The sequence below is a fragment of the Callorhinus ursinus genome, unplaced genomic scaffold (assembly GCF_003265705.2).
Source record: "Callorhinus ursinus isolate GAN/ISIS: 27379988/994484 unplaced genomic scaffold, GSC_fseal_2.0 scaffold8, whole genome shotgun sequence".
NCBI lineage: Eukaryota > Metazoa > Chordata > Mammalia > Carnivora > Otariidae > Callorhinus > Callorhinus ursinus.
In genome coordinates, this window is record NW_027397070.1 from 47,929,484 (window position 1) to 47,954,934 (window position 25,451).

At 39.9% G+C, this 25,451-nt stretch overlaps 1 protein-coding gene across 2 annotated transcripts in view; it reads left to right on the forward strand.

Annotated features, from left to right (window-relative positions):
- GPATCH2L (G-patch domain containing 2 like) overlaps nucleotides 1-19,738 on the forward strand; it is a 151,377-nt gene extending 131,639 nt beyond the window's left edge. The window contains exons 11-12 of one of the 2 annotated variants that reach the window (XM_073895618.1): nucleotides 6,448-6,552; nucleotides 19,546-19,738. In XM_073895618.1, coding sequence (XP_073751719.1) covers nucleotides 6,448-6,531 — 84 coding nt within the window. In that variant the 3' untranslated portion in view covers nucleotides 6,532-6,552; nucleotides 19,546-19,738. Of the gene's footprint in view, nucleotides 1-4,672; nucleotides 5,499-6,447; nucleotides 6,553-19,545 lie in introns of those variants that run through there. The other variant, XM_025869592.2, reaches the window with a different exon arrangement.
- Nucleotides 19,739-25,451: the final 5,713 nt, after the last annotated feature.

Sequence of the window (25,451 nt, forward strand, 5' to 3'; positions counted from 1 at the left end):
AAAAAAAAAAAAAAGAAATAACAAAAAGATAACCAGAAACTCCTCAAATATTTGGAAATTAAGCAATATACTTCCATATAACCAATAATTAAAAAAAAATCACATTGACAATATTTTGAACTAAATTATAATAAAAATAATGATATATCAAAACTTGAAGAACGAAGCTAAAGCTGTACTTAAAGGGAAATTTGTTTCTTTAAATCTGCATATAATAAAAGAAAAGAAAGGCTAAAAATCATTCTAAGTTTCTATCTGAAAAAGTAGAGAAAGAATAGGAAATTAAATCTGAAAATAGAAAAGAAAATAATAAAGGTAATAGCAGAACTTAATGAAAAAGAAAAGAGTATATAAGAAAAATCAAATCCAGAGCTGGGTTTTTTGAAAAAACTAATAAAATTGATAAACTGCTAGCAAGAAAAAAACTACTAGATTAAACAAATAAGAAAAAAGGTACAAGTTACCGATATTCTAAGTAGATATTATGAAGAACTTTATACCAATAAATCTGAAAATCTACATGAAATGGAATTTCTATGAAAACAGTTTCCCAGCTGAAGAGGAAATTGAAAATCTGAATGTTTTATAGCTAAGAAATTGAATCTATAACTAAAACTTTCCCATAAAGAAATTTCCAGGTCCAGATTTCTTCACTAAGCAAATTCTTCTAAACATTTAATGGAATGAAACTAATCTTACACAAACTCTTTCAAATCATAGAAAAAGAACAAACAATTTGCAACTCATTTTAAGGCCACCATAATTTTAATGCCAAAGGGTGACAAGTACATTACAAGAAATGAAAATTATAGATCAATACCTCTCCTGAACATACTTAACAAATACCCTAAACAGAATATTAGTAAGTGGAGTCCAATGATGTAATTTATTTCAGGAATACAATGTTGGCTTAATATTACAAAAATCAAGCAGTGTTTTCAACAGGTGGTTCTGGGACAGCTGGATATCCACATGAAAGAAAATGAGGTTGGATCTCTTCATACTCCACATGCAAAAATTTAAAATGGATAGAAAACCTAAATATAAGAACTAAAATATAAAACTCAGTAGGAGAAAATACAAGTATAAATCTTCATGATCTTTCATTAGGCAATGATTTCTTACTTATGACACAAAAAGCACAAGCAACCAAAATAAAAATAGATAAACTGAACTTACCAAAAATGTAAACTTTTGTGCTTCAAAAGACCATAACAAGAAAAAGAAAAAACAACCCACAGAGTAGGAGAAAATATTTGTAACTCATATACCTGATAAGAGTCTAATATCCAGAATATATGAATAATTTTTAGAACTAAACAACAAGAAGATAAACAACCCAACTAAAAAATAGGCAAAGGGAGGAGCGCCTGGGTGGCTCAGCCAGTTAAGCGTACAACTCTTAATTTTGGCTCAGGTCATGATCTTTGGATCCTGGGGTCCAGCCTCATGTCAGTCTCCGCCCTCAGCGGGGCATCTGCTTGAGGATTCTCTCTCTCTCTCTTTCTCTGCCCCCTTCCTGACCGCGTGCACACGCATGCACGCACACGTATGTACGTGCATGTGCACTGCCTCTCTTAAATCTTTTAAAAAAGGTAGGCAAAGGATTTGAATAAACATTTCTCCAAAGAAGAGATACAGATGACCAATAAGCACATGAGAAGATGTTCAACATTGTTACTCATTAGGGAAATGCAAATCAAAATCACAATGAAATACTACTTCACACCCACAAAGAAGACAATAATAGAACCATAAGAGACTATTAACTCTAGGAAACAAACTTAGGGTTGCTGGGGGGGAGGAGAGTCGGGGGGATGGGGTAACTGGGTGATGGGCATTAAGGAGGGCACTTGATGTAATGAGCACTGGGTGTATACACAACTGATGAATCATTACGTTCTACCCTTAAACTAATAAAAAAAAAAAAAAGGAAACAAAAAAAAACAAGAAAAAATACAGGGATGCCTGTCTGGCTTGGTCAGTGGAACATGCAACATTTAATCTCCGGGTTATAAATTTGAGCCACACATTGGGTATAGAGATTACTTAAAAAAAAAAAAAAATCCTTAAAAAAATACAATAATAAGTGTTGACAAGGATGTCAAGAAATTGGAGCTTTCATAAATTGCTGTTGGGAATGTAAAATGGTATAGCCACTTGGGAAAACAGTTTGATAGTTCTTCCAAAAGTTAAATGCAGGTTATCATATGACCCAGAATTAAAAATCTATGTCCCTTTGTTCGTAGCAGCATTATTCATAATAGCCAAAAAGTGGAAACAACTCAGATGTCCTACTAATGAATTGATAAAGAAAATGTGGTATGTCCATATGAAGGACTATTGTTTGGCCATGGTAAAGAATGAAATGCTGATTCATGCTACATGGATGAACTATAAGAACATTATGCTAAGTGAAGGAAGTCTGACACAAAAGCCACATACTATATGATTCCACTTATAAATGAAGTGTCCAGAATAGGCAAATCTATGTAGCCAGAAAGTAGATTAGTGGCTATCAGAGACTGGGGAAAGAGGGTAATAGGGAGTGACTAACAATGGGATTGGAGTGGGTTTCTGGGACTGATTAAAATGTTTTGGAATTAGATACTGATGACCGTTGCACAGCTTTATGAATATACTGAAAACCCTGAATTCCACTTTAAAAGGATGAACATTACGGTATATGAATTATATCTCAATTTAAAAATTAGTGTAGGGGCGCCTGGGTGGCTCAGTCGTTAAGCATCTGCCTTCAGCTCAGATCATGATCTCAGGGTCCTGGGAGCGAGTCCCGCATTGGGCTCCCTGCTTGTCAGGGAGCCTGCTTCTCCCTCTTCCACTCCCCCTGCTTGTGTTCCCTCTCTGGCTGTCTCTCTCTCTGTCAAATAAATAAAATCTTTAAAAAAAATTAGTGTATTTAACCAAATTAGCATAATAAAGGAGAAAAATAATGAGATCATCTCAATAGAATGATTTAGAAAAAACCTTTAATAAAATCAAATACTTATTCTTGATAAATACTCAACAAACCTAAATGGAAGGAAATGTTCTTAAACTGGTAAAGATCCATCTATAAAAATCTTACAGAAAAACATCATAGTTATAGCAAAATATTGAAAGCTTTCTCCTTGAGATTGGGAATACCTCCTAATCATACTTATATTCAGTATTGTTCTAGAGATTATAACTGTTGTAATAAGGCAAGAAAAAAAGGTTATAAAGACTGAAAAGGAGAAGATAAACTGTCTTTATTTGCAGATGATATGATTGTTTATGTAGAAAATCCTAAAGAATCTATGTTTATTAGGAGTATTAGAAATATATAAATATAGCAAAGTCCCCAAATTCAAGGTATATATATTACTATATATATATATATATACACTATAATACTGTGTTCTGTAAATACTATGAACAGAATATGAATAAACAATAAACAAAATGAAATTTTAAAATACCATTTACAATAGCATTAAAGATATAAAATACCTGAGAATATATCTAATGAAAGATGTGCAAGGCCTTTACAGAGAAAACATCATTGAGAGAAAATTAAAAAGACCTAAATGAGAGATTTGCTGTGTTCATGAATTGAAAAGCTCAAATGTCAACTCTTTCCAAATTAGTCTATAGAAGGAATGCAATCCTAGTCAAAATCACAGCATTTTGGGTTTCTTTTGGGGTAGTGGGGCGGTGCAACTAACAAGCTAGTTGTAACATTTATGTAAAAAGGTTAAAGACCAGGGCACCTGGCTGGCTCAGTTAGTAGAGCATGGGACTCTTGATCTTGGGTGGTGAGTTCAAGCCCCACGTTGGGCATAGAGATTACTTAAAAAAGAAAAAGAAAAAAACGTTAAAGACCAAGAATAGAGCAGACATTCTTGAAGGAACAAAGCTGGAAGACTTACACCACTAGGTATCAAGACTTCTTATAAAGCTATAGTACTATGTCATATTATTGGTGCAGACATAGATACACCAATGGCACAAAATAGATCAGAAGCAGATTCATACACATACACATATAGTCATTTGGCTAAGGACAAAGGTGACTCGATTGTGCAGTAAGGAGTAGATGACCTTTTCAGTAAATGGTGCTTACTCAGTTGGATATTCATTTGCAATATAAATCTTAATCCCTCTTTTCACTACTTAAATGAAACCAGTTCCATAAAGATTGCATCATAAAGGGGAAAGGGTGGGGTGCCTGGGTGGTGCGTTTGGTTAAGCAACCGACTCTTGGTTTTGGCTGAGATTGTGATCTCAGGGTCGTGAGATCAAGCCCGGAATCAGGCTCCATGCTCAGTATGGAGTCTGCTTAAGACTCTCTCTCCCTCTCTTTCTGCCCCTCCACCCTGCTCTCTTCCTCACTCTCAAATAATCTTTTAAAAAAAATAAAGGTGGAAAGGTAAAACAATAAAACATCCAGAAAAAAAAAGGAAAATATCTCCGATACCTTGAAGTAGGGTAAGATTTCTTGAAATATAAAAAGTGTTACCCAGAAAGATAAAGATTGATGCATTGGATTACATTACAGTCAAAAGACCCCTTTGAGAATAAAAAAGCCAGCCACAGGGTGGGAGATTATACCTGTAATGCAAAGATCTGACAAGGGACTTGCCTCCAGAATCTGTTTTTAAAACTGCTACAAATCAATTAAAACAAACAGATAATCCAACAGAATAATGGGGACGTGACCTGGACGAAACATCACAGAAGAGGATATCCAAGTGGCCGATAAATGTATGACAAAGTGTTAAACGTCATTAGTCATTCGTGAACTGCAGATTGAAACCACAATGCCACCATGACACACTCAACAGAATGGCTGAAAATTAAAAAGATTGACAACACCAAGTACTGGTAAGGATGTGGAGCAACAGGTCCTCCCTTAAACCTGGCAAGATGTACATTGGTACAGCCGCCTTGGAAAGTTATTTGACAATATCCTTTAAAGCTGAACAGGTGCAAACCCAACTACCTAGCAGTTTCACTCTTCGGTATATATTCAATAGAAATGTAAACCTCTGTGCACCAAACTTAAGTGCACATAGCAGCTCTATACACATAAGACCAAACTAAAAATATACAAGTGCCCATCAACAGAATGAATTCATAAACTGCGATATATTCATACAATGGAATGCCGTATAGAAATGAGGATTAACAAACCACATGCAACAACATGGATGAATCTCAGAAACATAAGGTTGAGCAAAGCAGCCAGATACATGAGAACATATGTGTGATTCCATTTATATGAGGTGAAGAACAAGCAAAATGAAATTTGCTGTTAGAAGTAAGGAGCATGCTTGCCTGTAGGTGTGAGTGATTAACTGAAGGACAGAGGGCCCCTGGAAGTTTTGGTAATCTTGCCTTTGTTTAGTGGGTATGTTCTCTTTATGAAGATTCATTGAGCTGTATATTTATGACTGTGCATTTCTCTGGAAGTATGTTGTATTCAATAAAAACAACACAAAACAATCAAACAAAAATGTATGTGAACATAGGTGTTTTTGTGTGTCTGATGGGTATGTCTGAGAGCCCAGAGCAGGGCATGTATATATCTCATTTCCCCATTAAGCTCAGGACCTGGGCACGAAGTACTGGACAAGGCCCTCGCTCCTAGGCTGTCTGAAGTGTCCTCCCTCCCTGCGGTTTGGGGATCCTTGAGGACTCCTGGCATTTCCTTTCTGAATAGGCCATGGGGCCATATATAATTTGCCACATTGTTTGAAAAGGAACTTCTACAGCAAAGGCCACAGTGGGACCCTGCCCCTGAGTCTTCTGGCCAGTATCTGTTCTGATGAGGATATGTTCCTCCCTGCAGGATATCCCTGGTATGGGACTAATTGACTGCCCATAGATGTCTTTAGCACCCCTCCCCCCAAACTCAAAGGTCCTGGGCACTTGTCTGATCAATGTGGAGTAGAGGATGAGCCCTGGTGGCAGAGGAAGTGAAGCTGATGGAGCCCCAGAGGAGCTGGGGAGAAGGACCCAGGTGCAAATGACTGTGATCAGCTGAGGGGGGTAGAGTCCAAGGCATGAAGCAGATCCCTCATGCGGAGAAGAATGTGTAGAGACACTGCCTCAAGACTCTTCTAGGATGTTCATGTTCCCCAGCCTCACTGGTAGCATAATTTATAAGTTGTTTGTGAAACGAGTAACAGAATTAATCCCATTTCTGCTCGAATACAAGCTTTTCCTCTAAGTTATGAAAAAGCTCGTTTTGTTTGTTTTGTTTTGTGTATTTATTTTTTTCTTTAACTCATGTTTTTAACACCTACAATCCTATACATATAGCAGGGCACTGGAAAGCATACTGCTATAACTGTAGTGGAATTGGTTATACACATCGTGTAGGTATGCAAAACACGAGCTGCTCCATTCTCCCTACAAGCAGAAAACAGACCCTCTGTCCCGCCACTCTGGTCTGTACCACAGGGACCCGACGCGGAGTCAGAGAGTTGGAAAGCCCACTGGCGGTCACCTGGTCCAGCCGTTCCCGGCAGAGAGTTCAGCTCATGATTCTCGGCCCCAGGGAGTAAGGTAAGTGGAGAAAAGTCAATTCATTTCTCCTGGGGTAACTCCTACATGAAGGGATAGATATCTATCTATCTAACTATAGCAATAGATAATCCTAGAGCTTTCCAGAAGCAACACCACTTTGTGGGTCTATGGGGCTGCAATACTGAGGAGTTAAATGCTAATAAAATGCCCTGTCTGGAACCAAAAGTGAGTATGGCTCTAGGTATTAAGGTATTACTGGTTGCATCCCCACTTCTAAGACAATAAAGTAGTATTGCTTTAACTTTATCCTGAGACCCCAGAGGGAACAAAAATTCCCCTTTCTGTTAGATCCAAGATCCTCAAGCATTTTGTTTCAAATGTTGGGCTCCTTTTGGGGAGGGAGGAACATAAACACTTTCGGTGTTTGGTATGTGTGTTTGTGTGTGTGTGTGTGTGTGTGTGTGTGTACACGTACACAAAGAAAGGTTGCTTCCTGCCTCTCACCTCCCTGCAATACAAGTCTTTGCCTCTTTCTCTGAACTTGTAACTTTCAGCATTGTGCCAGGGGGCATGCAGTTTCTAGGTTGTCGGTTTTCCAAGGTCATCCTTTGAGATGAGCTGACTGCTGGATGCATCTGTAATAAGTCAGACAAGGGTTTCTTCGGCTGACTTAGTAGGCTCTTCCCCTCTGATCTGAACCTGCTGAGGAAGTCTCTGTGCATCCTGTAGCCTGTTAGTGACTGTAAATTCCTGAAAGAGAATGAAAGCAGAGTTTAATAATTCTGAGCACCTGGTCCTTCCCTCCTGTCCTCTCTTCTCCCTCCCTGTCCTTTGGTGAGTGTAAGAGGATGTGACAATGTCTGGAGGAGTTGGTGGGGAGAGAAACAGTGGCCTGTGGGTTGGCACTCAGAGAAAGAGGTTATCCTAGGATGAAATACAAACCGTATCACATTGATTTTCCCTTTGGGGGGCCCGGATATCACATCCTTCCATTTCCCTCTAGTCCCTGCCCGCCATCGACAGGGAAGCATTAACAGGGAATAATCAATGGTGTTCTGTCCTGAAAATAAAAGGCTTGTCATGTCTCTCCATTTGGTGGAATGGATGTGGGACCAGGGGTCATGTGGTCAGCTTCCATCTGTCTCCTGACACAGGCACTGACTCAGACATGCTTTCCATCCAGAGGGCTGCAACCCACAGCCAGGTGATTGCAAACTCTCCATGCGCATCAAGAAAAACAAGACTGCAGTGTCTTTGAACTCTTGTGTCAGGAGCTTGGCTAACTATCAACATGGCAGCTTAGTTGCGGCTTAACTGACCTTTAATTTCTGGGTTACATAATGGATTGATGTTCCCTAACATGATGGATGCTGTGCTTGCAGTCAAAAGAAGGCTATGTGTTTACTGTTTTGCAACAGAATCACAGAAATTCAGAATTAACAGGGACTTAAATCTGTGGTCCAGTCCTATTCCCCATCTGACATGTGAATTTGTTACAATTTTCCCGGTAAACTCAATGGCTGCCTGAATGCTGCTGCCTCCCAATATTGTTCATCCATTGTCAGAAAGCTCAACTCTTAGAAGGCATTTCCTTACATTAACCAAAATCTGTTATGGTGCTCATGGCCATTACCCTAGTACCCTCTCCATATGCTCCCACTTCTTTCACTTAGACCCAGTTTCCACTTGGTTCCCATCTCCTGATTCTCTGCCATTCACAATCCTGTTAAGCCCCTTTAGATTTAACCCTTATATTTGGTCATTCATCAAAGGCTCTGGCTTAGAAGCATGCCAGTGACCCTTCCCCTTTCAAACTCCTTGAGTAGCCTCCCTGTCCCTGCCCAATCCCCCACCCTTCACCTCAGAAATAAGTGGGAAGCATCCACTTCCATTTTCTGTACTTGTGTCCACTTAGCCAAAGACTCACCTTGCTGGCTTCAGAAGACATCCCTTGGACTTGTTTTCAAATAATGCTTTTAAAATAAAAAAGCAGTGGGATTCACTGTCCCAAACTTCTAATCTTGAGGAGATTGGTGTTAGGACAGCCTCCAACAGCAAGAGACAACATCAAATGCACACATTCCAGGGGGGGTGCCCTGACAAGACCGTTCTAGCCAGCTAAGTTCTGCCCATCCTTACCCTGCCACTCCTCCTTCCTGTCAGTTCTTCGAGTTCACTGATACTTTCCTGGGAAACTCCACTGTTTCCCGTCAATGGATGAAGAGTCTATCGCTTATAGCAATATAACTGTAAGAAAAATGAGATACAAATTTTAAGAGTTACCAGGCTCTGACCCAGCCTATCCTGGCTCAGGTTCTAGCCCCATGAACACAATTTTCTGGGTTTCCTGGTTGGCACCTCTTCTGACATCCTTCTTCCATCCATTAAGGAACAGCCCAACATTGTGCCTGATGGGAGGGGATTTGGAAATCCTTTGCTGAATTACAGATATACCATATCCAAGAGTCTAATAATCATGGCAAAGATAGAAATGATGTCAAGTGTGTGTGTTTTGTAAGTGAATCCATATAACATCCTAGTGTTTGCCATTTTGTTTTCTGAGTGCTTTTGGAGGCTATTTAGAATTTAAAACTCTTGCATGGGTGTCAGTAATAAGCCCCTGTATTTGCAAAATGAACTAGCAATGGGACCTTGGGCAAGTCTATTTGAATCTTAGTGTCTTCATCTATAAGATGGGTGGAATAATTGTATCTTTCCTACTTACAATTCCAAACCTCTGTTTGGGGCTTTACCATTTAGCATTTATTCTCTAATTTGATCCACCCATACTGTTTATTGCAAAGAACAAACAAGAATTTGTGTGAAAATGCTTAGTGAAATGTAATGCATTATATCTAGGCTGCACTTTGTTATAAAAGCCCCAACCTCCATCTTCTAGAATCTTCTGTTCTCCTGGCTGCCTCTAAGATCCCTGACAATAATTTAGCAATCCCATTTGCAAGGGTTATCAGCATCCTGGAAAGTAATTCACTGAGGTAAGCAACTTTAATTCATTAGAGTAGCTAGGGAACAGGTGCACTTTTTATAATCTCTTCACTCAGGACTTTAATTCACTCTTATCAACATTTGTGTTACCCATTTCATGGTAGAAGATGTTATTTGACAGAAAAGATGGAAGCAAACTAGGGCTGTAGAAGTTCTGCCTTCTTTCTGATAAAAATCACCACCATTCCTAAATAGTGGCTCCTATCATCTCTGTTTTCCAACTGGCCCTAAACTTAACTTTAAAAAGCAGAAGCTGGGGTGCCTGGGTGGCTCAGTCATTAAGCGTCTGCCTTCAGCTCAGGTCATGATCCCAGGGTCCTGGGATCGAGCCCCACATTGAGCCCCACATCGGGCTCCCTGCTTGGCGGGAGGCCTGCTTCTCCCTCTCCCACCCCCTCTGCTTGTGTTCCCTCTCTCGCTGTATCTCTCCCTGTCAAATAAATAAAGTCTTAAAAAAAATAAAAAAATAAAAAGCAGAAGCCATTTTTGATGCTTTTGGCTCTTTTTTTTTTTTTTTTTTTGCACACTTCAACTCATTGCTGGCTTCAGCCTTCTGACACTCTTTAAACCAAAACCCATCTTGTTTATTAGTTTTTGTTCACATTCCACTCTGCCAAGATTTTGAAGGACAGAATCCCATGAGAATAGGTGCATTATTTGGGGACGTGTCTTGAGCACTCTTATCAATTCAAGATCCCTTTGCCTCGATCAAGGACTGCAGCCTTAGTTAGTACTAACCTGGAAGTGATCCGAAGGGTTTGCCAGGCCATCTGAACTGTTAGAGACTCACGAACTGCTATCATGAACATCTCTTCCCTAGCACTGCCTGTCACTGTTCTCTGCGCTTCCTGCTCCCTGCTCTGTAGGTCCTTGGTTCTGTGTTTCTTCTCTCCACCCTCTAAATTTGTGCTTGTCAGAACACCTGCAGCTGCTTAGATCTCCTTGCATTGCATCTCCCTTTCCTTTTGGTGACATCTTTCGTTTCATAGGTTTGCGCTTTTGAGAGTTGTCCAATCAAGAGCTATCTTTCTTATGCTATGGAACCATCGCTGCTGATAGCAAAATCTAAATTTTGCTAAAATTTAGAAACTAAATACACACACCCACACATACACACACATTTCTGATTATCAAAGTAAGTTATACATATTGGCATACTGTAGACCATTTGAAAAGTTTAGAGATATACAAAATTTTTTTAATTTTAGCACCCCAAAACAGCTACTCATTGGCATTTTGGTATAATTCATTTAGACATTATTCTACATGTATTTCAATATTGACATACATATAGTAATAATACTATGCATCAAGTATTTTGCATTGGACATGTTACATAGCCTCTGCCATTAATATATAATTTCTTTATAAGTACTGTATTTAATGCCTGCATACCATTGCATATGTGAAATACATAGTACTGCTATTATTGAACTATTATTCTGTTGTTCCCAGGAATTTTTTTTATTTTGTAAATAGCCCATGCAAAGTTAGAGGGGGCATAATCCATAAGACTGCCCTCATTTCTTTTTAAGCCTTTTTTTTTTGAGAGAGAGAGAGAGTGGGGCAAGGGGGAAGGGCAGAGGGAGAGGGGCAGCAGGAAAGGGAGAGAGAGAGAATCTTAAGCAGGCTCCATACCCAGTGTGCATTCTGATGTGGGGCTTGATTTCACAACCCTGAGATCATGACCTGGGCCGAAATCAAAAGTCAGACGCTTAACTGACTGAGCCACCCAGGTACCCTGCCCTCATTTCTGATTCCAGAAAGTTAGGAACAGTTTACAAGACTATCTTCACTTGTGACACCACTTGTAAGTTTGGGAGTTCCCACGCCTGCCCTGAATTCTGATAATTCACCAGAGGGACTCATAGAACTCATTGGTAGCTATCATATTCATGGCTATGATTTATTTTTTACAGTTAAAAGATACAGATGAAAACAGCCATGGGAAGAGATTTCAGGGAAGTTCCAGACATGGAGTTGTTCTTTCCCCATGTAGTCATAGACAGCATTACTTTTCCAGCAATAATGTGTGACAACATGTGTGAAGTAAGTATGGTCAACCATGGAAGCTCTCCTAAGCCTTGATGTCCAAAGTTTTTATTGGAATTCCATGGTTGACTGCCTGTGTGGCTGACCTTTAGCCTCCAGCCCCTCCAGATATAGACTGGATACAAACATGGTCCAACACCCCCATCATAAATCACAATGTTAGACTGTCTAGTGGCCGAGGACCCCAGGTAAACAAAGACATTCTTATCAGGCAGGACCTTCCAGGCACCTAGGGATCACTTCCCAAAGCTGAGGGCAAAGACTAGACTGTTCTTTGGGTAAGGTGAATTCTCTATTATACATTCTGTAGTAAATACCTTTGTGCATAAGCTGTTCACTTTGAAGGCTATTTCTTTAGAGTGCATTTCCAGAAATGGAATTATTGGATCAAAGGATATGAACATTTTTAACACTCTTGACACATATCAGAATGCTTTCTGAAGAGCATACCAATTTATATCTCACCCCCTTCCAACAATACATCAGAATATCTTTTTATCACATTCTCACTTGCAATGGATATTGTCACTAAAAAAAAATTTTTTTTCTGGCAATTTGATAGACACAAAGTGGTATCACAAGGTTTTCATTTGCATTTCTATGATTACTATTAAGGGTATATACCAATATGTTTATTTTTAAAGCTTTTGTTATACAGGATTTTGAGCACCCACAAAAGTTGACAGAATAGCTTATGAGCTCCCATATGCCCATCATCCCAACCCCACCACCACCAACCCCTGGGAATTCTACCTCATCGATATCTCCACCTTCTCTCACTCCCGTAGTTTTTTTTGTTAGAGAGAGAGAGCATGGGGATTGGGGTGGGCGGGAAAGGGCAGAGAGAGAAGGAGGAGAGAATCTTAAGCAGGCTCCACGCCCAATGCAGAGCCCAATGCAGGGCTCCATCTCACAACCCCTGGGATCATGACCTGAGCCGAAATCAAGAGTCGGACGTTTAACCGACTGAGCCACTCAAGCACCCCTCACTCTCATAGTTTTTTAAAGAAAATCTCCTAGAGATATAATTTTTTCTTTATTATTTCAATAAGAAATTCTAAAAACTAAGGACTCTTTATTAAAAAACCACAAATACAATTATCATACAGTTAAAATTAACAATAATTTCTTAATGTCATCAAATATCCAGCTGATAATCAAATTTCCAATGGTTTCATAATTATCAGAGACTTTTTTACATTAAAAAAATCAGAATCCAGGGATGCCTGGGTGGCTCAGTCGGTTAAACGTCTGCCTTCAGCTCAGGTTATGATCCCAGGGTCCTGGGATCGAGCCCCACATTGGACTCCTTCCTCAGCGGGGAGCCTGCTTCTCCCTCTGCCTGCTGTTCCCCCTGCTTGTGCTCTCTCTATCTCAAATAAATAAATAAAATCTTTAAAAAGAAATCAGAGGGGGTGGGGGGATGGGTTAGCCTTGTGATGGGTATTAAAGAGGGCACATATTGAATGGAGCACTGGGTGTTATACACAAACAATCATGGAACACAACATCAAAAACTAGTGATGTATGGTGATTAACATAACAATAAAAAGATAAAAAACTAATGATGTAATGTATGGTGATTAACGTAACAATAAAATAAAAAATCAGAATCCAAATGAGGTCCAGATATTGAGATTTGTAGAGATATCTTTAATCTAACATGTGACCTTTAATTTACAGATAGATTCCCCCTCTCCCTCCCTCCCTTCCTTCCCTGCCCCTCACCACTTCCCTCTTAAGATAGGACTTGTTCACTGCCGTATGCCTGGTGCCTAAAACTGAGTCTGGCTCACAGTAGATGTGGTAGACAGGCTCTAAGATGTTCCCGTGACCCCTGCCTCCTGGTATCTGCTTCTTTATGTAATCCCCTCCTCTTGACTGTGACTTCCTTCTAACCGATAGAATATGGCAAAGGTGATGAGATGTCACATCCATGATTATATTATGTAAGACCCCATCTTGCTAACAGCCTCTCTCTCCCTCCCCCTCTCCCTCTCCCTTTTGCTGGCTTTGAAGAAACAGGCTGCTATGAAGTAAGTGACCCAGTTGGAGAAGCTCATGTGGCAAGGAACTATGAGTGAGGACTCTCTAGAAGCTGAGGGTAGATTCCAGCAAGAACCTGAAACCTGGGGCATCTGGGTGGCTCAGTTGGTTAAGCATCTGCCTTCAGTTCAGGTCATGATCACAGGGTCCTGGGATTGAGCCCCGCATCGGGCTCCTCGCTTACTTAGCAGGGAGCCTGCTTCTCCCTCTGCCTGCCACTCCCCCTGCCTGCCACTCCCCCTGCTTGTGCTCTTTTTCTCTCGGTCAAATAAAATCTTAAAAAAAAAAAAAGAACCTGAAACCCTCAGTCTGGCAACTACAAGGAAAATCTGTGGGACCTTGAAAGCAGATCTTGGGCGCCTGGGTGGCTCAGTTGGTTAAGGGATTGCGTTCGGCTCAGGTCATGATCCTGGAGTCCCGGGATCGAGTCCCACATCGGGCTCCCTGCTCAGTGGGGAGTCTGCTTCTCCCTCTGACCCTCTTCCCTCTCGTGCTCTCTATCTCTCATTCTCTCTCTCTCAAATAAATAAAATCTTAAAAAAAAAAAGATCTTTTCTCAGTGAAGCCTCTGATGAGACCGCAGCCCCAGCCAACACCTGGATTATGAGACCCTTAAGCAGAGAACTCAGCCAACCTGTGTGTAGCCTTCTAACCTACAGAAACTACAGATTATGAATGTATGTTGCTTAGGGTTGCTGAGTTTGTGGTAATTAAGGGGCATAGAAATGAAGGGAGCAGCTGTGCACTAAACCAATGTTGAATTGATTGAGTGAATACATAAGAAGGCTAGTTAGGCACTGGTCAGATATTCTGCTTTTAGTTGAGTAGGTCTTCCAGCCATTGACCAGATGGCCAAACTCCACCACCACCCCAATGCCTCTTGAGATGGTTTGTGCCCACATCTGCATTACATGAGTTGGTCAGGCCCTCTGTCTAGCCAGGCAACTGTGGTATACTCCAGCATCACCTCAAGCCATTCCTGAGCCTTCCCACATCATCTCCTCTCAACTTGCTTACGCTGACCTCAGGGTGAGTTTCTGGAGGGTAAGTCCCCTCATGGGAGCCCTCCTAAGGGTCTGAATCTTCTCAATAGACCTAGTAGTTCCTTCTGTAATGTGGACAACACTGAACAGATGGCTTTTGGGTGTCTTTCTCCACTTTATTTGCCTCATGGCTGTTTCTGCCTTTGATAAAATTTACCTTCTCGTCTAGACACAGCATCCCCAGGATATATACTGGATGGTTGTAAATTGCTCCAAACAAAAAGCTTTTGAGTGGGACATAACCCTGAAGCCTTTTTCTGACCCTGTGTGGTCACCAGGCAGAGAGGCCACCCTGGCAAACTTCCCTGTCCTTCCACCCAGCAGGGGCCATTCTCCTCTGTCTCCACAGCCCAGGGCTCCACAAACCCTCTGTTCTCACGTTCTCTCTACCACCTCCTTTATTCCAGCCTGGGTGTTTAAAAGCAATCATTGTCAGAATATGCCATTTAATCTGTTTTCATTTTTTACTGTAAAAAGAGGAAGCAAGGGCTAGTGGTAAGATTGCAGATGAATAATGAAAGAATTCCTCACAGCTGTTCAGGGATATATATTTTTCCTGCAATGAAGCGAGACGGATTCCCATCACAGCTCAGAGACTTGTTCCATGAAGCCCCTCATCTGTCATGTTCTGAGGGGAAGGGGAAGGTGGAGAAGTGTCATTATGGATGTAACTGGGCTCAAAAGTGACTGGTCAAGGTTGACACTGCAGTCCTGATGGAGCTATTTATGGAAATTTTCCTGGGAGGCACTGCTGGCTGGTGGCGTGGGCAGCTCCACACAGCCCCTGCTCTGTGGCTGATTCCCAATTCCTTTCTAATAAGCCTGCCTTGAAGCTGAAGGAAGTCCTTCCAAAGTAGCTACCCAAGAATACCCTTGATCTGTTCCCAACTAGATAGGAAATCGAAAGAGTAAGTATTCTCTGACTTTTGCAATGAGCCTGCACCAGGTGTCCCTAACTCTCTCTATAATTTCCTGTCCCCAGACTGCTGGCCTGTCTCCCCGGGAACTCTGAGCAGAGTGGAATCAGGGTGATCTCTATCTGTAGCTTGTGCATTATTACACGTAAAGGGAGAGATGCCTGGGATCTGGGTGGCCCGCATCAGGTTTGCCAATTCTGTGTGGATGCTGATTTCATTTTAAAATGAGAAGACTGAGGACAGAAATAGGTCCAACTCATGAGACAGAGAAGCCAGACCTCAATTTCCTCTCCCGCCCCCTTTCCTAACCTCAGGAAACAACTTGTGCAAAGAGCTTTTCTGCCATGAACAGCTGTTCTTACCCTCTCCGCTCCTGCTTTTTCAGAAGCTGACCCTTACTGCAGTGCCTACCCCACCCCGGCTGTGGTTCAGCAGAGAAGGCCCCACTGGACTGATGGCTGTCACTCTGCCTCTGCCCTCAGGTTTTTAGTTTGCTTGAGGAAAGAAACTATACCCCCCTCACCTCCCCACACACACTTTAAATTTATTTTCTTATTGCCAGCCTCATTCCTAAAAGGATTGGAAATATCTGACAAAAATATGAATGCTACAGCAAGGTAGTTGGTAAGGAGGAATGCCAGGCAGAGGAAACAAAAGCAGGAAAAATGAGACAGCCTCGTGAGGCTCTTATGCTAAAGGCTGATTGATGTTCACTTGCTAATTTGGTTTTGAGTTCTCTGGAAGAAGGAAGCATAGTCAACAATTCCCTTCATGGTGTGTACAAGTTAAAAAGAAAACCACAGAGATCCTTCAACTTATGATGGGGTTACATCCCAATAAACCCTTCATAAGTTCAAAATATTGTAAGTTGAAAATGCATTTAATCCACCCAACCTACCAAACATCATAGCTCAGCCTAGCCTGCCTTAAATGTGCTCAGAACAGTTACATTAGCCTGCAGTTGGGCAAAATCATGTAACACAACGACTATTTTATAACAAGGTGTTGAATATCTCATGTAATTTTTTAAAGATTTATTTATTTGAGGGCGCCTGGGTGGCTCAGTTGGTTAAGCGACTGCCTTCGGCTCAGGTCATGATCCTGGAGTCCCGGGATCGAGTCCCACATCGGGCTCCCTGCTTGGCAGGGCGTCTGCTTCTCCCTCTGACCCTCTTCCCTCTCGTGCTCTCTATCTCTCATTCTCTCTCTCTCTCAAATAAATAAATAAAATCTTTAAAAAAAAAGATTTATTTATTTGAGAGAGAGAGAGTGAGGGTGGTGGGGGAAGAAGGCAGGGGCAGAAGGAGAGGGAGAGAAGCAGACTCCCCACTGAGTGTGGAGCCCATTGTGGGGCTCGATCTCACATGAGGTGAGCTGAAATCAAGTCACAAACTCAACTGACTGAGCCACCCAGGTTCCCCAAATATCTCACGTAATTTATTGAACGATGAACTGAAAGTGAAACACAGAATGGTGTGTGGTTATAGAATGCTGTCAGTCTGTTGCTTGTAACCCTAATTATCCTGTGGCTGACCGGCAGCTATGGCTCGCTGTCACTGCCCAGCATCACGAGAAAGTGTTGCTAGCCTGGGAAAAGATCAAAATTCAAAATCTGAAGCATGGTTTCTACTGAATACATATCACTTTCTCACCTTCGTTGTCAAAAAAATTATAAGTTGAGCCATCCTAAGTTGGGTACCATCTGTAGTTTGGGAGAAAGTTCTGAAGTACCAGACATATCTCTGTTGGGATGTTTATTCTCTTAAAGATGTGAACAATGCCATCAATAATGTTGAGTTTTATGGCGCATAAAATTATTTAAAATGTTTGACTTTCTTAAGGTTGCTGTGAAGATCACTGGTGTTTGTGTTCTGTGATTGTCTGTAGAAAGAACTGATGTCTTATGGACTCAAGTTTAAAAATACACCATTTTTTTCTCCTCCCCCCTCCTCCTCCTCTTCTCCCTCACCCTTACTCTTCTTCTTGAAAGAACTCGAGACATTTTCCACTTTCTGGAGTCAAGGAACCTGGGTTCTTGCAGCTGACTCAGCGGTTATCGGCATCATTGTGCTGTGTGTGTTCTGATCTCTCTGTGTGTGTTTCTGCGATTGTGTGTTTGTGCATGAACAAGAATAAATGAAAGTGTCCAGCCAACTACTTTACCAATGTCAACCTTAAATAAACGGTAATTTAATTAAACAAAGATGAGTTTATTTGGGAATAGCAAGGGAATTGCAATTCAGGACAAGCAAACTATGGTGAACCATAGGCACATCCAAAGAGACAGAGGGCGGAGAGGCTAGCTTTCATTAGGTTCTGGAAGGAGATTGGGGAGGGTTGTTTTGAAAATAAGTTTGCTGGAGGAGAATGAGTTTGAGGTTGTGATGGTTTCTCTCAGCTGCAAGTGGTGGGTAGTTTGCTGTTATTGAGGCATGTGGAAATCTTTTTTCCTGCTGGTCATGTTAGTTGAAATGAATGATATGTGTGTGGGAGCTCTCCCTTCATGGCTTCTTGACTCCATTTTTTTTTGAGAGAGAGACTGAGAAAGTGTGCACATGGGGTGGAGGGGTGAGGCAGAGGGAGGGGGAGAGAGAGAATCTTAAGTTGGGTACGGAGCCTGATTCAGGGCTCAGTCCCACAACCCTGAGGTCATGACCTGAGCTGAAATCAAGAGTCAGACGATTAACCAACTGAGCCACCCAGGTACCCCATTGACTCCATTTTAAATCAGGTTTCCTTTATTCATTTTCACACCAAGTTATCATTAAATTAAATGCAGTGTGTTGGGCATAGGATTTTTCTAAGAAGTGATTTTCAAATTTAAGCATGCATAAAATCTCCTGAAAGCCTTGTTAAGACAGCTGGGCCCCACCTCCAGAGTTTCTGACTGAGCAGGTCTGGGATGGGTCTGAGACTTTGTGTTTCTTACAGGTTTCTAGGTGGTGCTGTCGCTATTTGTCTAGGGAGCACACTTTGAGAACCACTGCTTTAAAGAGACTTCCTTTCATTTCCTTTCCCCTAAACCATCCTAGGTTGAGGAACCAGTTGTTGTCCATCTGGGAGTTCCCATCTGATTTTTCATCCCAAGCCAGGCAGAAGTAGCTTTGTCTTTTGGCTAATAATATGAATAATCTGAACCCAAACTAGAGATCTGGCTGGGTGGGGTTCAAAGGAGCTTACACTGGAGTTATAAGGAAGCAAAAGTTTAGACTGTAAGCGTGCACATACTATTCTATCCTATACCATCCCATACCACACTATACCATTCTATACTAAACTATACTATTGTGTACGATTCCCTACACTATACTATACCATACTATTCTATACTGACTACTCTTGGGTTTTTCCACAGTTCTCATTTGGGCAAAGTAACATGTGGTGCCACTCAAATGCTTGAGAATGTCCTAAAAATTAGAGAGAGAACATTATTCATGTGTGTGTTAAAAATAAGTATATCAAGGCAGGTGGCAGACTAAAAAATCTATTTTGTTGGGTAAAGATTCAGGCTCCTTTCCCAACACTGTCATCTGAAAGTAAAATCACTTGCTAGTCAGAGTCCATTTTGGACAGAGTCTGGCCACTGTCACCAACCAAATAGGGTTTCGGGAGGACAAAGAGCAAGCAGGGATGAAATTTCTTAGCCCCATAACACCTTGCAGTCTTTGGACTACTTTGCCATCTTTACTGATAAATCTTCTGTGGTTCTGCTACTGGTGCCAGTCAAGTCAAGAGCAGGGAATCAATACCTACCTGTGGTGGTTTTAAAATATGTCCACTAAATTCTTTGATACTCGCCCTTCAGGGAATGAAGCTTAATTTGCCATTCTTTGGGTGTAGGCTCTACGTAGTGACTCTCTTATAATGAGCAGAACATGGCAGAAGTAATATTTTACCTGAAACTTGATAACTTTTGAAGGTGAGTTATAAAAACTTTGCAGCTTCCTTCCTCCTTCCCCACCTCCTAGGATCATTCAGTCTGGGGGAAGCCAGCTGCCGTGTTGTGAGGACCCTCAAGCAGCCTTATGTGGCAAGGAACTCAAGTTTCCTGCCAACAGCCTGTGAGTGAGCCACCATTGGAAATGGGCCCTCCGGCCCCAGTCAAACCTTCAAATGACTACAATTCCAGAAAATGTTTTGACTGCAACCTCAGTGAGAGACCACGAGACACAACTGCCCAGGTAAGCTCTTTCCAAATTCTTGACCCACAGAAACTGTGAGATAATAAAAGTTTGTTTGTGAGTATCTTCTCCCCTTTAATAGGTTGCCTTTTCATTTTGTTGATGGTTTCTTTCACTGTGCAAAAGCTTTTTATTTTGTTATAGTCCCATAGTTTATGTTTGCTTCTGTTTCCCTTGCTCAAGGAAACATATCTAGAAAAATGTTGCAAGGCCAATGTCAAAGAAATTTCTGCCTATATTTTCTTCTAGGAGTTTTATGGCTTCAGGTCTCACATTTAGGCCCTAAATCCATTTTGAGTTTATTTTTGTGTGTGGTATAAGAAAGTCCAGTTTCATTCTTTTACATGTAGCTGTCCAATTTTCCAACACCATTTGTTGAGGAGACTGTCTTTTCCATCATTGTATATTCTTGCCTCCTTTGTTATAGATTAATTGACCATATAAGCATAGGTTTATTTCTGGGTCTCTATTCTGTTCTGTTTTTGCACCAGTACAATACTGTTTTGATTACTACAACTTTGAAGTATATCTTGAAATCTGGGATTGTGATACCTCCAGTTTTGTCCTTTCTCAAGATTGCATTGGCTATTTGGAGTCTTGTGGTTCCATACAAATTTGGGGATTATTTGTTCTAAATCTGTGAAAAATGCTGTTGGTATTTTGATAGAGATTACATTGAATCTATAGATTCTCTGGGTAGTATGCAAAAATTTGTTATTTTAGGGTACTACAATTTGAGATAATTTGTTACACAATGATGTAAAACTAGTACATTACAATAAGGCAGACCTTTATAACACCACTGCTGAGATTCTGATCCTGTCACATTCCTTAAAAGAAACTTTCAGTGACTCTTCATTACCTCATATTAAGTTCTCATCGCTCAGTTAGATGACCAAGACCCTTCTACATTATCTCCCACAAATTTCCTAAACAGACCCAACTGAATTATTTGCTGTGCCTCAAACACCCCTCAGACTTCCATACCTTTGCCAACTAGTCTGAAATTATTCCCTAGCTCTTATCTCCACCTTTAAAAGTCCTGTATCCTCCAGGTCCTATCCCTAAAGTCACCTTCTTCATGAAACTATTTTTTAGTCTCAACCAGATGTTTCTCCCATCATCCAAACCTCCACTGTGCTTTGTGCCTCTGTTTGCTGCCTACCCGGTAGTCTTTCCTCTTTGCTCATGCTGGCAGAGTCCTGGTTTAGTTTCCCTTATCATTCCTCATTTTGACTCTTGCAAACCCTGATTCGTTGAAGCCATCCATAGTGGTCCCAATGCCCTTTTCAGTGACTGATGCAGGAGTAGTCATGTGATAAAATTCTGGCCAATGAATAAGGAGGCAATGTCTGCATTCTGGGAAAGGCTTTTTAAAATAAAGATTAAAATAAATATTTTAAAATAAAAAGATATTATGGAAGGAACAGTTCTGCTGGACATTATCTGTATGGGTATGATTTCCAGAATCATGGCAACTATCTTATAAACATAAAGGGAGCTAGCCCAAGGATGGATGAACACAAGATAGGAAGAACCTGTGTCCTTTATGATTTTGTCAGACCGTGAATTGGCCATCTTGTTATTGCCCTATCTCTGAACTTCATGGTATATGAAGTCCTCTTTTAGATATTCTAGATTAAATCAGTTAGATTGGTTTTGTTGTCACTTGCAGCTGAAAATGCCCTGATTAGTACAAAAACTTGGTGATGATACTCTTTACAACCAATATTAAAATTATCACTGTACTCATTTTTCCTTGTATTCTGTTATAATCTGGAGTGAAGAGATTATATTTTTATGGAAGTAAGACATACATACAGAAAAAGATAAAAAGCCCCTTGGAAACCACAGAGAAAATATCTATAGAAGTTACACAAAAGAAAAAGAGGAAGGAATTGAAACCTATCAATAATAATAATAATAAAATATTTTGCTTTAAAAGGAAGGCAGCATGAGAGAAAGAGGGACAAAAGAACTATAAGACAAACAGAAAATTGTTTTAAAAATAGCAATAGTAGGGGCACCTGGATGGCTCAGTTGGTTGGGCAACTGCCTTCAGCTCAGGTCTGATCCTGGAGTCCCAGGATCGAGTCCCACATTGGGTTCTCTGCTCGGTGGGGAGCCTGCTTCTCCCTCTGACCCTCCCCCGTCTTGTGCTCTCTCTCTCTCTCTCTCTCATTCTCTCTCTCTCAAATAAATAAATAAAATCTTTAAAACAATAAAAAAATAAAAATGGCAATTGTAAATCCTTTCTTATCACTAATTACTTTAATTGGAAATGGACTAAACTCCTCAATAAAAAGATACAGAATGTTTGAATAGATAAAAAACCAATATCCAAATGTATACTGTTTATAAGAAACTCACTTTAGATTTAAAGACACACATAAACTGAAAGTGAAGGAATAGAAAGGATAGTCCACGCAGCAGTAACAAAAAGTAAGCAGGAGTGGTTATACTTATATCAGACAAAGTAGGAACACAAACCACAAGAGAGTCTTAATCTCAGGAAACAAACTGAGGGCTGCTGGAGTGGTGGGGGTGGGAGGGATGGGGTGGCTGGGTGATGGACATTGGGGAGGGTATGTGCTATGGTGAGCGCTGTGAATTGTGCAAGACTGATGAATCACAGACCTGTACCCTGAAACACATAATACATTATATGTTAATTAAAAAAATTAAAAGTTAAAAAAAAATAAAAATTGTCTTTAGAGGAAAAGAAGGCCATTATATAATGATAAAGGATCATTTCAACAGAAAGATATAACAATTGTAAATATATATATACACCCAACATCAGAGCACCTAAGTGTTTTTATACACCTAAGTGTATAAAAACAAATATTGATAGATCTGAAAAGAGAAATTGATGGCAGTACAATAATAATAAGAGACTTCAATACCCCACTTTCAATAATGCACAGAATATCAAGACAGAAAATCAAGAATGAAACAATGGACTTGAACAACACTATAGACCAAACGGACCTAACAGACATATACAGAACTTTTCTTCCAGCAGCAGAATACACATTCCTACTCCCAATAAAGAAAAACCCAGGGCTAGATGGCTTCATGGCTGAATTCTACCAAACATTCAAAGAATGAAGAATATTAATCCTTCTTAAACTCTTCTAAAAAATAGAAGTAGAGGGAATACTACCAAACTCATTTTATGAGGCCAGCATCACTCTGATACCAAAGCCAGATGAAGACACCACAAGAAAAAAGCACTATAGACCACTATCTCTGATGAATATAGATGTAAAATATTCAATAAAATACTAGCAAACCAAATTTAACAACACATAAAAAAGATTATAAACATGACCAAATGAGATTTATCCCTGAGATGCAAGATTTGTTTAACATATGCAAATCAAATGATGTGATATACCACATTAACAGAATGAAAGATAAAAACCACATGGTCATCTCAGTATGTTAAGAAAAAGCATTTGACAAAATTCAGCATCCAATTATGATAAAAACTCTCAACAAAATAGATATAGAAGGAAAGTTTCCTCAACATAATAAAGGCCATTTATGAAAAGCCCACAACTGACATCATAAGCAATGGGGAAAACTGAAAACTTTTCTTCTAGTTCCAGTATAAGGCAAGGATGCACTCTTGCCATTTTTATTCAACACAACACTGGAAGTACTAGCAAGAGCAATCAAGCAAGAAAAAGAAATAAAAGGCATCTGGGTCAGAAAGGAAAAATTAAAACTGCTTTTATTTGCAGATGACATGATCCTATATGTAGAAAACCCTGAAGACCCCATAAAAAAAAAAAACAATGGCTAGAACTAATAAATAAATTCAGTAAAATTACAGAATACAAAATCAACATACAAAAATCAGTTGCATTTCTTTATACCAACAATGATCTAGAAAGGAAATCAAGAAAATAATCCCATTTATGATAGCATCAAGAGTAAAATACGTAGATGGGTATCAAGGAGGGCATGTGGTGTGATGAGCACTGGGTGTTATATACAACTAATGAATCGCTGAACACTACATCAAAAAGTAATGATGTACTTACTATATGTTAACTAACTGAACATAATTAAAAAAAAAAAAAGCAAAAGAAAGAGTGAAATACTTAGGAACAAATTTAACCAAGGCAGTAAAAGATCTGTACACTGAAAACTATAAGATGATGAAAGAAACTGAAGTCATAGATAAATGGAAAGATATCCTGGGTTCATGGATTGGAAGAATTAATATTGTTAAAATGCCTGTACCACCCAAAGTGGTACAAACATTCAATGCAATCCCTATCAAAATTCCAGTGACATTTTTCACAGAAATACAAAAACAATTCTAAAATTTGTATGGAATCACAAAAAGCCCTGAATAGCTGAAGCAATCTCAAGAAGGAAGAACTAAGTTGGTGGCAGCATACTTCCTGATTTCAAATCATACTACAAAACTATAGTAATCCAGACAATATGGTACTGGCATAACACCAGACACATAGAACATTGGAACAGACTAGAGAGCCCAGAAATAAACCCAAGTTTTATGGTCAACTGATTTTTGACAAGGCCACAATGGGGAAAGGATGGTTTCTTCAACAAATGCTGTTGGAAAAACTGGATATCCACATGCAAAAGAATGAAATTGGACCCTCATCTTACACCATACACAAAAATAAACTCAAAATAGATTAAAGACTTAAATATAAGACCTGAAACCATAAAACTTCTAAAAGAAAATATAGGGAAAAATTTCCTTGACATCAGCCTTGGTAATGATTTTTTGGACATGACACCTAAAGCTCAGGCAACATAGGCAACAATAAACAAGTGGGACTACATCAAACTAACATGTGTCTGCCCAGCAAAGGAAACAATCAACAAAATGAAAAGGCAACATATAGATTGAAAGAAAATATTTACAAATCATATATCTATTTCTTTAAGTAGGCTCCATGTCCAACATGGGGCTTGAACTCATGACCCTGAGATTGAGAGTCACATGCTCTACTTATTGAGTCAGCCAGGCACCCCACAAATCATATATCTAAATGGGGTTAATATCTCAAATTTATAAAGAATTCATACAACTCAGTAGCGAAGAACCCCAACTTGATTAAAAAATGGGCAAGGGACCTTAATAGACATTTTTCCAAAGAAGACATGCAAATGGCCAACAGACATTTGAAAAGATTCTCAACATCACTAATCATCAGGGAAATTTGAATAAAAACCACAATGAAATATCACCTCACATCTGTTAGGAAGGTTGTTATGAAAAAAAAAAGATGGTAAGTACTGGTGCAGATGTGGAGAAAAGGGAACGCTTGTGCACTGTTGGTGGAGATGTAAATTAGTACAGCCATTATTGAAAACTGTGTAGAGATTCCTCAAAAATTTAAAATAGAACTACAATATGATCAGCAGTCCCTCTTGAGGGTATGTACCAAAAGTAAATGAAATCGGTACCTTGGAGAGATATCTGCACCCCCATGTTTATTGCAGCATTATTCACAATAGCCAAGATATGGAAACAACAGTTGAGTAGATAAATGATCACACACACACACACACACACACACACACACACACACACACACGACGGAATATTATGCAGCCTTAAAAAGAAGATTTTTCTTTTGCAACATTTGCAACGACATATATGAAACTGAAGGACGTTATGCTAAGTGAAATAAGCCAGACAC